The sequence below is a fragment of the Poromitra crassiceps genome (genome assembly GCF_964638095.1).
Source record: "Poromitra crassiceps genome assembly, chromosome: 3".
Classification (NCBI taxonomy): domain Eukaryota; kingdom Metazoa; phylum Chordata; class Actinopteri; order Beryciformes; family Melamphaidae; genus Poromitra; species Poromitra crassiceps.
Genome location: NC_139625.1, coordinates 74,185,519 through 74,199,654, shown reverse-complemented (window position 1 = coordinate 74,199,654; position 14,136 = coordinate 74,185,519). Strand labels below are relative to the sequence as shown.

General features: G+C 48.3%; 1 protein-coding gene and 1 pseudogene across 2 annotated transcripts in view; both read left to right on the top strand.

Moving 5' to 3' along the window:
* The window catches only part of als2b (alsin Rho guanine nucleotide exchange factor ALS2 b), a 64,358-nt gene that overhangs the window by 41,099 nt on the left and 9,123 nt on the right, over positions 1 to 14,136 (top strand). Inside the window, exons 18-24 of the mRNA XM_083634411.1 lie at positions 10 to 75; positions 8,853 to 8,951; positions 10,232 to 10,396; positions 11,395 to 11,506; positions 12,059 to 12,136; positions 12,249 to 12,385; positions 12,582 to 12,746. Coding sequence (XP_083490537.1) covers positions 10 to 75; positions 8,853 to 8,951; positions 10,232 to 10,396; positions 11,395 to 11,506; positions 12,059 to 12,136; positions 12,249 to 12,385; positions 12,582 to 12,746 — 822 coding nt within the window. The remainder of the gene's footprint in view (positions 1 to 9; positions 76 to 8,852; positions 8,952 to 10,231; positions 10,397 to 11,394; positions 11,507 to 12,058; positions 12,137 to 12,248; positions 12,386 to 12,581; positions 12,747 to 14,136) is intronic.
* On the top strand, positions 1,238 to 2,791 carry LOC310774226 (hyccin 2 pseudogene; annotated as a pseudogene). The gene has a single exon. The product of its transcript is annotated as a hyccin 2 pseudogene (transcript).

The window sequence follows — 14,136 nt, the reverse complement described above, 5'->3', positions numbered from 1 at the left end:
CTCTGTCAGGGGAGTGCTGAAATGGCCTGATGGGAGAATATACACAGGGACATTCAAGAACGGACTGGAGGACGGGTGAGTATTGGCATTATTATTAGTTACTGTCTGTACTGGGTAGAGGTTAGATGCTGAGCGCGGTAGCTGTGATTGTCTGTGTGATGTGGAGCAGCACCGTGTGGAGGTGGAGGGTAGTGCTTGTCTTGTTGCTGGTGCAACTGCAGCTCTCCCACTGCAGTTGGTCAATGTCTGTCTCCCCTCTGATCCTGCTGGAGAGATGTTATCATAGCAAGGGGATGACTCATCTGAAGCTGCTGGTGAATGTGCTGAATGTTGACAAGATGATCCTCCCCTCTTTAGACTGTAGCGGAGCTCCACAATGGGCCTTTTTCACAGCAGTCATTTTGTGTCTAAAAAGCAAGCAAGTAACACAGGTGCAAGCAAAACAACATTGAGGGTTTCCATTTCAACTTCCAATCCGTTTAGGTGTTCCAGTGACAGGGCCCGCCCTCGTTAATGTTTTGGTTGCACCTGTTACTTCCTGCCCTTTAGACTCAAAATGGCTGCTGTGAAAATGTGATTCGGGTCACGTTGGCTGCCTTCTGGGTGTAGAGGCTAATCACCTGGGGCCGGTTGCACCAAGTGGTCTTAACTATGCCTGGTCGTAACTCCTACGTCGGTCTTAGTTAAGACCGGTCTTTAGAGTGGATTTACGCATGTTGCACCAATAGGGCTTACATCTGGTCTTAACTACGCTGGTCGTAGCAATGCGCGTCCATGTGAATTGCCGGGGAATGTGCCCCGATTGGCCCAAAAATGTGCCATGCGCCGTCACCCACTACTGTATGTCATACAGTTATGGATCGCTTGGCCAGATTGACGAATGTAGGGAAACAGTGGGTGGATAAGTCCAGAGGGAGGCGGTAATGCAACATAAACGATGCCAACTGCCATAAAACACCACAGGAGAAGAAGAGGTAGGTGATTCGATGTCACAACGATGACATCACAGAAAACCTTCACCAACCTCACAATTGCTTGAGTGACATCTGAAGCATAAATATTGTGACATCAGTGACCACATCAGTGTCATACCCACTGATGATGTCATAGACATTGTGACATCAGTGATGTCATCAATCCTTCCCTGTTGAGGTTATACATTGGACGACTCTTGCTCATAGCCCAGCCAATAAAGCCTGAACCTGTGTCAACAACATAGAGGGGGTCACTGAGGAAGATGCCTGCTTCGGAGCGCGGTGTCATAGAGGAATGGCTCTCAGAATTCAAGACTTTACCAGAAGGCCACATCCCCAGCTACGCAGGCAGCCTTCATCTGAAGAAGTCCCTGGTGCCAGCACTCTACAGAGTCATCCAGGACCCCAACAATGAGCTGTTGCACCCCGTTTGCCACCAGCTGTTTGAGCAGTACCGGAGTGCTGAAGACCGCCTGCGACGCTTCACCCTGCAGTTCCTGCCTGAGCTGGTGTGGGTGTACCTGCGCAACACGGCCAGCAGGGACCGCCAGAGCAATGGCTGCATCGAGGCCCTCCTCTTGGGCATCTATAACCTGGAGATCGTGGACAAAGATGGCAACAGCAGGCTCCTGTCCTTCACAATCCCCTCTCTGTCAAAACCATCGGTATATCACGAGCCTTCCAGCCTGGGGTCCATGGCGTTGACAGAGGGGGCTCTCTGTCGACATGACCTGACCAAAGTGGTGTACCGCGGCCACCACCCTCAGAGAGAGACCTTCACTGCACAGAACAGGTTTGAAGTGCTGTGTTTCCTCATGCTCTGCTACAACTCGGCGGTGGTTTACATGCCCCTTTCCTCCTATCAGGCAGTCTGCAGAATGAGCTCGCGGCTGTGCGTCTGCGGCTTCCCGCGGCAGCAGCAGAAGGTCTGGATGGAGCCGTGTAACCGCGTGCTGCTGGACCCAGAGTTCATGGTCCAGATGCTGACTGCCATCCATCACGCCATACACAATGGAGAGTGGGAGATGGGCCGGGAAGCACTGGAGGACGTCCTGTACAGAGCCGGACTGGAGCTTTACTCCCAGCCTCTCCTGCTGGGGAATGCCATGAAGAATTCGCTGCTCGACAGCGCTCCCGACAGGACACCCACCGCCTGCCGCGTCACCATCTCAGCCAGCTCAACCGACTCCATACCACCCCACCGCCGGACCATAGAGAACACTGACGGCATGAGCGGCGGGGATGATTCGCTCAATGTGAACAACCCAGACAACGACTTCCCCTCCAGGGCGTCTGACAGCAGCCAGCCCAACGGCACCAAGGCAGGCGGCGGTGAGGGCAAGGAGCAAGAGAGTGAGCGGGAAAGAGAGGCGGAGAAGGAGCGAGAGAGGGAGGTGGAGAAGCAGTGGGATCTGACGGCAGATCCCCAAACTGCCCTGAGGAGGTACCCCCAGAGGGAACAGTGCCCCCCAGCTAGCATCTCCTTGGAGGCCATTGAGCAGAGTCCCCAGCTGAGCTTCCCCGCTGTGCTCACGCTGGTTCGGACTGACAGCACCTCCTCCAGCAAGTCCTTTGACTGCATGAGCCTCACCATCAATGGAGGAGGGGACTGCAAGGGGGAAGCGAAGGGCGGCTCAGACAGGGGAGGGGGCCTTCCAGTCGGCGGCTCCCACCGCCACTCCACTATCAGCCTGCAGGAGGAGCACCTAATCAGGCCAGAGGAGGCCCAGGACAACCTGTCTCCTGGAGCCCCCCTCATCACCAGGCAGTCACGCTCCCCCAGCCCCAACATGCAGATCATATCACAGATCATATGAGTGTGTGTGTGTGTGTGTGTGTGTGTGTGTGTGTGTGTGTGTGTGTGTGTGTGTGTGTGTGTGTGTGTGTGTGCGTGCGCGCGCGCGTGTGGTCCGCCAAAACCAGGAACCAGAGGAAAAGCAATCTCCCATCAGGAAAGCTCCAAGCTTCCTGCTCAAAGTGCTGGTACCGGGGAACCTTTGACCGACCTGACGCGCCGATAACACGGACTGGTGACAGCAGAGCAGCCTCTCAATCAAACCTGAAGGATTTTTTCACCAGGCGCTGACAAATGTAGCCAAGTCAGTTATCCTCTCAGGTAGTTTAGTAATCCAGTTTGTGAGCTCTCACTCCGTGTAAATTTCAGCTGGTAGATGAGTCCCAGACCTCCAGAGACGGAGAACCAGTTGCGCCCCCCAGCAAGACGAGAGCGCGACCCCGCCTCCCCTCCCGAGAGCGGACTGTGAATCTCCCTGATGCCCCGGTGTTACAGTGAAAGCTGTGACCACCAACATGTTTGGCCGGAAAGGGAAACCAAATCATATGGGCTGCATAGTTTGGTATTAACACCGGCCAGTATCCGCCCTCCGAGACATTTGATTCGGTTGAAGACCCGTGAACATGACTATCATTTACAAAAATGCATTTTCCTCAGCTTTTTGTGAGACACACGGACGTTTTGATGAACACTACCTACATTCAAGTGTTGATAACTAAAGAACCGATGAAGCTAGAATAAGATGTTTTTTTCTGTGAAAGTACAAGAGGCTTCTTTCTTAGATATTCAGTGTTATTCATAGGACATATTCTGTGGGTCTTGAAAGATTAGTGAAAATGATCAAAGATGCTGGCAGTGGCTGTTTTTTTAAATGCTGGCGAGCATTGAGTTAACACTGTCGTCGTCCTTGTGATTAGACCCGCTTGTCAATAGACCTGCTTGGTTTCAGAAAATACTTGTAAGGTTTGACTGTTTGGTCATGTCTTAACTCTCGCGCTCGTCTCTGTTTGACGGTATCGGTATGCAGGTGCAGACCAGTACCCACTGTCTCCACCCTTTGAGAGCCTGGTGACTGAGGCGCGCTGCATTCAATCTGAGCTTCCTAATTTTAAATGTAACAGTTTTGTTCATCACATAGGCTATAAACTACACATCATATTTAAAAAAAAAATAGATGTGTGGAAATTTAATTTGAGACTATTTTAATACAATTCAAATTGTCCTGAGGGAATTATTTTCACCGGACTGGTGACCGGAGAGATTTTATTTGGACTTTAATTGATTTTACCGGTAAAGACTGACAATTACCGGATAACAGAAACACGTGTGTGTGTGTGTGTGTGTGTGTGTGTGTGCACGCGTGCGTGTGTGCGTGCGCGCCCGCACTTACATAGAGAGGACTTTGTTGTCATCCTCAGATGAGGAGACCCAACCCTATAATCTCATAGGGTTGGCTCTCCGCCCATTCAGCCTCCCTTAACAATAGGCTCCTTTGAGATGAGCAAATTCTGCGCAGATTCGACCAGCGACTTGCTTCGCCAGGTGCATGATGGTTAGAAAAGTTGTCAGACTTGCTCCGCCTGTCCGACTGCGTGAGCCACGTGACTCGTGAGTGAGGCGGGCGCAGATTTGGAGCGAAGCACCGCAGTTGCTCCCCACTAACTGCGCCCGACTGCACAGCACAGAGGAATTTATCCCTCGGCCGATATGGCAACTTTTATGGCATGGCCACTAGGGGCCGAGGCGTCTATAAGAGGGTCTGTTTGTATGTCTGATTCTCCCCACAAAAGTGGCCTGGTCGCCTAAAGAAAGTGGCCAGGTCACCGATGATGTTACACCGATGACACCGTGCAATATGATGTCATCGGTGATCAGAAATCCAGCACCACACCGGAGTACTATAAGCCCTGTAAATTGACTACTCTTGTTTTTGTGTGTGAATGCAACATTTATTTATTTATTCATTTTGTGAATGCAAAAACAAGGATCGTGCCTTCCTCCTTCAACTTGGTGAACATCTCTGCAGCTCTTTTGACATCCCACTGGTTGTCCTTGAGGCACCTTTGGGACCACTCCAGGTTCATGCTGGATTTCAGCGAGAAGGCTGAGAGCATCTCCTTCTGCGATGTGTTGAGGGCTGGAAGACGGTGGCAGGGCGGCAGGGCCCACAAAGGCTTGGCGGGTCTCCTCTGCTGTGGCCAACCCGATGAAAAGCTGGTCGTTCAATATGCACAAACCAGAATTCTCGGCAGGGACGGCTTTGAAAACTCGAGAGAAGGCCTTAGTGGACACCTGTGATTTACCGTCCACGTCTTTGAAAATTCCACTGACTGTGAATGACAGCACTGTATTCGTGCAGGTGTTCACGTCAACAGTGAAGGAGGCAGGGTCATGCTGAGTCTTGGGGAGCTTGTTGAGGAAAGCTACCAGCAGATGTTTCAGGTTTCGACCGTCTTTCTGGTACTCTCCCAGACTGCTGCTGGAGGGGATCTGTGTCACGAGGGAGAAGATAGTTTCATCATGGTAGGCATACAGAGGGGATCTGTGTCACGAGGGAGAAGATAGCTTCATCATGGTAGGCATACAGAAGAGGCAAGGTCCTTGAACAGCTCACACAGCGGGTTCCCGACCAGCCACAATTCCACCAGCTCCAGGCCTTTCACCTTGTCCAGCTCCTGCTCTCCACTCAGCCTATTGTGGGACAGGTTGAGGGTCTTCAGTTTGGGTGTCTTAGCGAGCAAAAGTTCATCCAATTCGTGAATATGGTTGTTGCTCAGGTTCAAGTTAGGGGTGGGAATCACCAGATGCCCACGATACTATACTAAAACGAGACTTGAGTCACGATACGATAGTATTGCGATATGCTCGTATTGCGATATATTGAATATTGCGATATGCGATATTTCGATATATTGTCTAACTCCTTTTCCTTTTCCTTGACATCAAGGGAAAGTAAAACATGCAGTGTTTTTTTGTTTTGTTTTGTTTTTGCCCCACATGTAGGCTACATTAGTAAGCTTCTCTGGACTCAATACGACACTGCAGGCGCGGACTGCAACATCGGGCGCTTCAGGCAGATGCCCGGTGGCCTGGCATGGCATGGCCTGCAATTATTTTTTTTTTTTATACCGATACTTGGCGTCCAAATATCGATACAATATCGTCAGGCAAAATATCGCAATACTATGGTGTATCGATTTCTTCCCCCCACCCCTAGTTCAAGTGCACCAACTCTGGAATGTTTTCTTCAATGACCTTGAACACAGCCTCCATGCTCACCTTCCTATTCAGGATGACTTCAATGTTCTTGGACGCCAGGTCCCAGTCTGTGTGGATGCTGTTCAGATCAAGTGCTTGCCGGGAGCGGTTGAAGCGCTTTGCTATGCATTGCTCCAAGTGCGGCAAGTGTTGCCCTCTGACCTGGACCTGAAGGTCAGAGGGGAGGAGGTTGACGTTAACATATACTGCCTCGTTACAACTGTTTGGGTCTGTGATCTTGTGGGAACATTTTCCAAGAGCAGTCATCGCTCTTTCTTGATCTGTGCTGAAGTTTTCCTTCCACTTCATCACGTCAGCCTAATTGTTGAAGGCCTCTCTCATCTTATGTATCCCCGCCTGTTCCTTAATGTAGGCCTTCCTCATCAATGCCATCTCTGCCTTTTGCAGCTGGAAGGCCTCCCTTTCCATATGGAAGTTGTCACTTTCAATTTGGTAGGTCCTTTTCAGTTTTTCCAAGTTGAACTTCTCCAAGTTGAAGGCCTTCCTCATCATGCTCATTTGGTCACGCTCTTTTTGAAAGTCCTCTCTTTCTCCCATAAGTCTCTGCTTTTTCAGCCCCAAGTCCCTCCTCAGCTGTTTGACCTCTTCCTCTTCACACACAAGAAGTGTTTCCTCCCCTTCTTTCTCTGCAGCGTATTGCTGTTCTTCGGCCTGCATCTTGTCCTCCAGCTGTTCCTTCATCAGCACGAGATGCTCTATCTGCTGCGCCAGGACAGTGTCTACTGGTCAGCAGGGTAGGATTTATTAGATCACTAATGAGGTTCCAAGTGTGGTGCCATAGCACACGCGTGAGACATGAAGTGTATTTCTGAGGAGACAAGAGCCAATTTACTAAGAAAATGTCATCATGGTTAAACTGAGCTCGGGCCCATAAATGCATGGAATGGGCCGGGCCAGGCCGGGCCGGACTCATACAAAACGGGCTTGTGTAGGGTCAGGCTTATTCTTTTTTAGACAGATCCTATTATAGTAGTGAGATATCCCCCTGAAAGAAAGTGGCCACCCTATTATAGTAGGTAAGTGATATCAATGAAAATGTCATCAGTGATGATGTCATCAGTGATGTCACTCAAGAATTGTGAGTGATGTCACTCGACATCAGTGATATAAAACACTGATGTGAGCGCCATGCAAGTTGTCATCATTAGCATAATTCGTTAGATATTGCATAAGTCCATGCAACTCCTCTTGTTTGCTGAACATAGGTAGTAATATACGTAGCAACCCGACTGTGCTCACTGTTGAATTATTCCGCTCCCCTCCTAGTTTATTTGCCCACACGTCAACTTTATAGCAAGATTCTAACAAGGTTAGCTAGTAACGTTAGCTAACCAGTGTAATTGGAGCAGGTGGACGGGATCTGTAACGTCAGCTGCTGCATACAGTTTTAATGTTAACCAGCTAACATTAGCACAAGGCTCGGTGGTGGCTACTGGGCAACCCCTCACAGACACGTATACTGCCGACAAAGAAATGAAAAAAAACATTCTGGAGAGTCAAGGATGAAAACCCCATGCCTACTGTAGGAAGTACTAGGAAGTTGACTTTCCAACTGCAGTGGCCAGAAAAATACACTGGATGGCCGCAGCCTCGACTCAGACCTGTGCTACTGCGTCATCAGTGCAGACGTACGGCACATCTCAAACCTGGATGAGAAACTCAAGAAGTTCCTCCTGCTTTTGTTTCTGTCCATACGCCAATTTGTTTCAATCACTCTTTTTTATCTCCATGGTCAGACAGAAACTACCATGCCTGAAGTGAGAAGGGGCTAGTTTCCATCAAAGACCTATAAATAGATGGTCATTTTGCATGTTTTGATCTACTGAAGAGGAAGTTTGAGTTGCCCGGCATGAACTGGCTCAGATTCCTGCAAGTCAGAAATGAGGTTTGACCTCACACCTCCCACCTTTCACACTGCCATGTTCATCAGCTGCGAACAGGTGAACATGTCGGACCGCTTTGGCCAGGTGATGATAGAGAACCTGCAGCGTCGGCAGTGCAGCCTGGCAGGAGTAGAGACCTGCCAGTCTCTGGACTCAGAGAGGGCAGTTTCTAAAGGCAGGCTGGGAGGAGTAGAGACCTGCAGGCTGGGAGCACGCTGATGCTCTGGACATGATGATCAATCCTTCCCTGTTGAGGTTATAAATTGGATGACTGTAATATTCTAAAAACCTGTGTTGCTTTTTTATTGTTTACAAGAGCAAGAGAATTAAGCAATGAGTTAAATTCAATCAAAAAAAGAGGTAGAGAGGGCAGAGTACCTAAAAACTTTGGTTTATGAATAAAGCATTTTCCAAATAAAATACAAAAATGAACAATATTGTTTAGAGATTTTGTTACTCATATTGTCATAATAACAAAGTTAAAATCACTGATATTGGATTTTCTGCCGTTTCCCCGCCAACTCTTGGCTGATTGCTGATACTGATAAATGCACGCTTTTTTCCCACTTCATTTCAGAGAACATCAAGTCTCTCCTGTAGTGGAATTAACACATTATTATGCCTACTCTTATCGTGATGGCCCACTGCCAGATGCAGACAAAATGCTTTTCAAAAAACATACACTGGGCAAAACAAGAAAGCTACTTCAACTTAGGTTATGTAAAACATTTGGGCATAATTAAAGCGTAATTTTATCGGCCTGTCCTATCAGCAGGAATGCTTTCCGGCCGATATTTTATTTTAAAGCCTTTATCGGTCCATGACGTGCCGATATCATTGTGCATCCCTAGTGATTTTCCGTTCTCGCTTCCTCCTGGTGTGTGTGTGTGCGTGTGTGTATGTGTGTGTGTGCGTGTGCAGTTTTGGTGAATACATCTCCCCCACCAAGACGCTGAACAAGAACGATCACTATCAAGGCCACTGGAAAGAGGGCAAGATGCACGGCTTGGGGACATACAGGTGAGTGCAGGGACACCATGGAAGTATAAAAGAAACTGCAGGCGCTGTGTAAAGAGGTCGGCCCATTCATTCCAATGAAAGTTGCTCACCCAGCGCACGTGCCAAAAAGGTTTATTCAACTCCTTACTTCCGTGCAACATAGAGTCTGCGCAGTAGTGTTTTTCTTGGCACATGAACAGAGTTATAGTGTCCAGAGCCATAGAGAGAGGGGGGGGGGGGGGGGGGCTTCAGAAAACGGCTCTTGGTGGCTTTTCAAGACAATTTGACCCAATAATTTAAAACTTGATCATTCGAAGTGGTTTTTGACTTTGAGTAACAAACACCCAGAAACATTTTCCCACAGTTTTACAGCTACTTCTTTCCCCATATCTTATCATAAGAATGCGAAGTCTGTGAGCAGAATTGTGATTAATTGCCGAATGCGCAGGTTCATGTCTGAACTTGGCCATGCTGCACAATGGCTGCGCAGCCTCCACTGCGCAAATCAGCCGGGGGTAGAGCTCCCGCAGGCTGGCTGCCTGTTGAGGTGAGTTGGGGAGCTGTCGGAGGAGAAACCTGCAGCTCCAGGCAGAGGAAAATGGAGATTTTTTCAAATCCGATCGCGGCAGTTCTTTGTATTTACATCAAACACATTATGCTCATGTTTTTGTATCTGTTGGGGAGCCATTTTCGACTAATTTTACAATATGGATCTGGGAAACAAACAACATGTGGAAATGTCTGTCCACGCTGGCCAGCCTGCAGCACACAGTCCATATGGGTTGGGCATGCAGAGAACGCAACATTTACACTCGATAACACTGCACGGGACGGGTATTCTGCTCATATAGTATAATATATGGGGGAAAAAAATTTGGCCCCCATGGCGTCACGTGACCTTCGCCAAAATTGCATCACAGTCCAGAGCTGTTCCTGGGGGCTTGGGGGACCCTCCGGTTACATCACGTCTTTAGCGTGACCCTCGGGCCGAGATGGGAAGTAACGAAGTACAAATACTTCATTACTGTACTCAAGTAGGATTTGTATTTATTTTATATTTGTTTATTTATGTTATCTCACAATATCATGATGCCGTGTTTGCACCGTTCATCGTCTCCAGAGTCCCCACCCTAGAATTCAGCCTATATTATTTTACTTTTACTCGAGTAAGCAAGTTGAATCAGTACTTCTACTTTTAGCAGTCTATTTTTACACAAGTAACTGTACTTATTATACTCAAGTAAAGAATGTGTGTACTTTTCCCATCTCTGCCCTCGGCCCGTCTCTCCATGTGACTGCAGGTATGCCAGTGGCGAGGTGTACGAGGGCTGGTTCTTGGAGGGCGCGCGGCACGGTCACGGCATGCTGCGAAGCGGCAAGCTCAACACCTCGTCCCCCAGCGTCTTCATCGGCCGCTGGGTCCACGACAAGAAGACCGGCTACGGAGTCTTCGATGACATCACCAAGTAGGCTTTTTTCATTATTAATTTTATTCCTTTTCATTGTATTCCTTCTTTCAGACCATGTTCTTTTCCATTTGTAAAGCTTGAGTGCATAACTGTTACAGTAAATTAACTTGAACAGAGTTTTTATATCTCATGTCGCCGGCAACATGGCCTTGAGCGCCTGGAGCATGCACACCAGAGACTTCCGCCCGGCCCAGCGGGCTAAGTTCTGGTTAGCCCTCCTCCATCTTGAATATGGATGAAATAATTCAATCGTGCAGCTCTTCTAGAGTTTCCAAATGTTTTCAGACCAAACGGATCAAATTGTGATAGTGAAACGAGTAATTTTGAGGGGGTTCCACCCTTAGCAATGGAGTAGGCTACATTTGAGCCTACAGTATGACAGTTGATGCATTCACGTGCTCCTTGGATGGTCCTACCTGTATTTCCTGAGTTGGGAAGTCCTTCCAACTTTGGTGTGTTCAAGAGCTTTAAAGTTGTAATGTGGAAACAACATGGACGCCACAAAGAATGTGTGTTGCATTTTATTGCTCAGAGCGTTTAAACATGTTCATAGCTGTTTCCAGTTTTTGTGACAACAAAGAGCAAAGGAAACAGTTGGGAACAAATGTTTCCGACACCACATGAATGCAGCATACTGTGTCAGAAGTGGGAGACAAAAGTTCCACCCTTATTCACCCTATGTAGCCCCGCTCACTTGACCCATTGTGTCACGACTTCATGTTCAAATAACACCTGTTTTACCTGCTCAGACTAGTCTGACTCACCTGGTCAAACGTAGTTTGACTCACATATGGGCCAGACTAGGTTTATGAGTCACAGGAAGTGTAAACACAATCAGAACTTACGATTGTGTTTACAATTCCTGTTAACCTCTCAAGCCAGACTGCCTCTTCTACATAAGGTGAATAGTTTTAGAGAAATAACTGGTTAGATTCAATCCCAGGCTACACTTGATGTTGGATAATTGAGACCTGTATTATTTGTTTTGTGTCCAGAGGGGAGAAGTACATGGGCATGTGGCAGGACCACCTGAGGCAGGGCACCGGCGTCATCGTCACCCAGTTTGGTCTGTACTATGAAGGAGCCTTCAAAGACAACAAGATGATGGTGAGGAGGGCAGGAGACAACTTCTTCAGGGTTTCCACGGGTGCTTAAAAAGTCTGAATTTTAGGCCTTAAAATGTCTTAAATATGATTTTGGCAGGTCTTAAAAATCGGTTGGTTTATGAAGTTAATGTTACTTTTATAAGGTTGCATTAACTGTCTTGAGTCTCCCTTTTAAATGTGTTTTTGGGATTTTTATTTATTTATCATGCTGTAACAAAACTACAAAACGAAACCAACATGGAACCAATAACCACTAACGCAAACTGTGCAGCCCGTTAAGAATTTATCGGAGCACGGCACACCCAGCTAGTGTGTTGCGATCCTTCTGGACTTTACACACCGTAGCTAAACATCAATCATATAACGGCAATGAAGGTCAAATTAATAAAGAAAAAATGCTTAGAATGAAAGATATACTAAAGAAGTGTGTAAACATCTGTGTACAGTAACATTGCAATCAAAATATACATACGGGTAGGTAAAGATATATAGAGAGGTGTGTAAACAAATCTCTCTCTCTCTCTCTCTCTCTCTCTGCCTCTTCCACTCTCAGGGCTCTGGTGTGCTTGTGTCAGAAGATGACACAACGTACGAGGGTGAATTCTCAGAGGACTGGACCCTCAATGGGAAGGTGACTGACACAACATACTACTTGCAGAATAAACCTATCCAGCCATTTTGTTTTGCTAGTCGCACCTTTCCCTGAGACACACCCACCTGACACCCCCCCGGCTCTCCCACAGGGCGTGCTCACCATGCCCAACGGCGACTACCTGGAGGGCTCCTTCAGCGGAGAGTGGGGCTCCGGCCTCAAGCTGACCGGCTCCTACTTCAAGCCCAACCTGTACGACTCCGACAAGGACAAGACCCGCGCCACTGTGTAAGACCCAGTGTGTGTTGGAGCATTTATGCTTTCGGACTCGGAAGTTGGAGATAAGACCTTTTTATTTTTGTCCGTTAGCTAGTATGTGTGTACCGACATAAACAGCTTTCGTGTGTGTGTGTGTGTGTGTGCGTGTGCGTGGGTGTGTGTGTGTGTGTGTGTGTGTGTGTGCGCGCGTGCGTGTGTGCTGCAGTAAACTGGGCCGTCTGTCTGTGTGTGCGGAGGAGAAGTGGCAGGCGGTGTTTGAGGAGTGTTGGAGCCGGCTGGGCTGCGAGGCGCCGACTTGCGGGGACACCTGGAGAGCCTGGGAGAACATTGCTGTGGCCCTGACCACCAGCCGCAGACAAATCCAGGACAGGTACACACACACACACACACACACACACACACCCTTTTCTCTGTGCTTCTGTCTCTTTGTCTGTCTGTCTGATTTTCTCATTCTGCTGTTTGAGTCGGTTTGTTTGCATTCATTCTGTCTGTCGTCTGAAGCGATGAGCAAAGTTAGCTTAAAAAGTAATTTGTCACATTCATAGACTGTATAAAATATGGAATTAAAGCCCCCTTCAGTTTGTATGCCTCCGTCGTCTGCGATAGCCGAGCCAGAGGCATATGGTTTCGGGTTGTCCGTCCGTTCTTCAAATTTCGCTCAAACCTCCACTTGCACTCAACGTCGATGAACTGATTAGATTTTGGTGGTCAAAGTTAAAGGTCACTGTGACCTCACAAATGCCATTTTCATGCTCGTTAACGCGATATCTCAGGAACGCTTTGAATTTGGCTCAAACAATCCACTTGGACTCAAGGATGAACCAGTTACATTTTGGTGGTCAAAAGACCAAGGTTAAGGTCACTGTAGCCGCATGTCTGTCTGGTCCATCAAGGAAGGGGGTTGGGGCTAGGTAAAAGGGGCCATAGCTAGGGATAGGAAGGTCATAGAGAGCTGTGATTCGAGTGGTGGGTAGGGGGTGTGGGTGTTGGGAGGGAACGTGGTGAGGGAAAGGGGCGGAGCTAGGGAAATGGCTCAAACATCCACTTGGACTCAAGGATGAACCGGTTAGATTTTGGTGGTCAAAGGTCAAAATTCAAGGTCACTGTGACCTCACGACCGCCATTTCCAAGCTTGTTAATGTGATATCTCAGGAACGCTTTGACGGAATTGCTTCAAATTTGGCTCAGCCCTCCATTTGGATGCCAGGATGAACTGATTCGATTTTGGTCATCAAAGTTCAAGGTCACTGTGGCTGCATGTCTGTTCCATCAAGGAAGGGGGTTGGGGCTAGGTGAAAGGGGCCATAGCTAGGGATAGGAAGGTCATAGAGAGCTGGGATTTGAGTGGTCGGTAGGGGGTGTGGGTAGTGGGAGGTAGCGTGGTGAGGGAAAGGGGAGGAGCTAGGGAAAATGTGATGTAGCTAGGGATAGGAAGGTCGTAGAGAGGTGGCTAGAGAGAGTGGCTAGGGGTGAGTGGTCGGTGGTGGGAGGTGGTCAAGGAAGGAGGCCGGGGCTGGGGAAAAGGGGATGTAGCTAGGGATATGAAGGTCCTAGAGAGTCGGAATTCGAGGGGTGGTTTGGGGGAATGTCTATGGGGATGTGGGTGGTGGGAGGGGCCGTGATCAGTAAGGGGTGGGGCTAGGGAAAATGGGCCATAGCTAGGGAGGCATACAACCACGATGCGGGATTTCTAGTTATATCTGTTTCACAGTTGGTGTTCTATTTCAAACGTTCTAATGTTCTGTGGGCGCCTGCTGTAT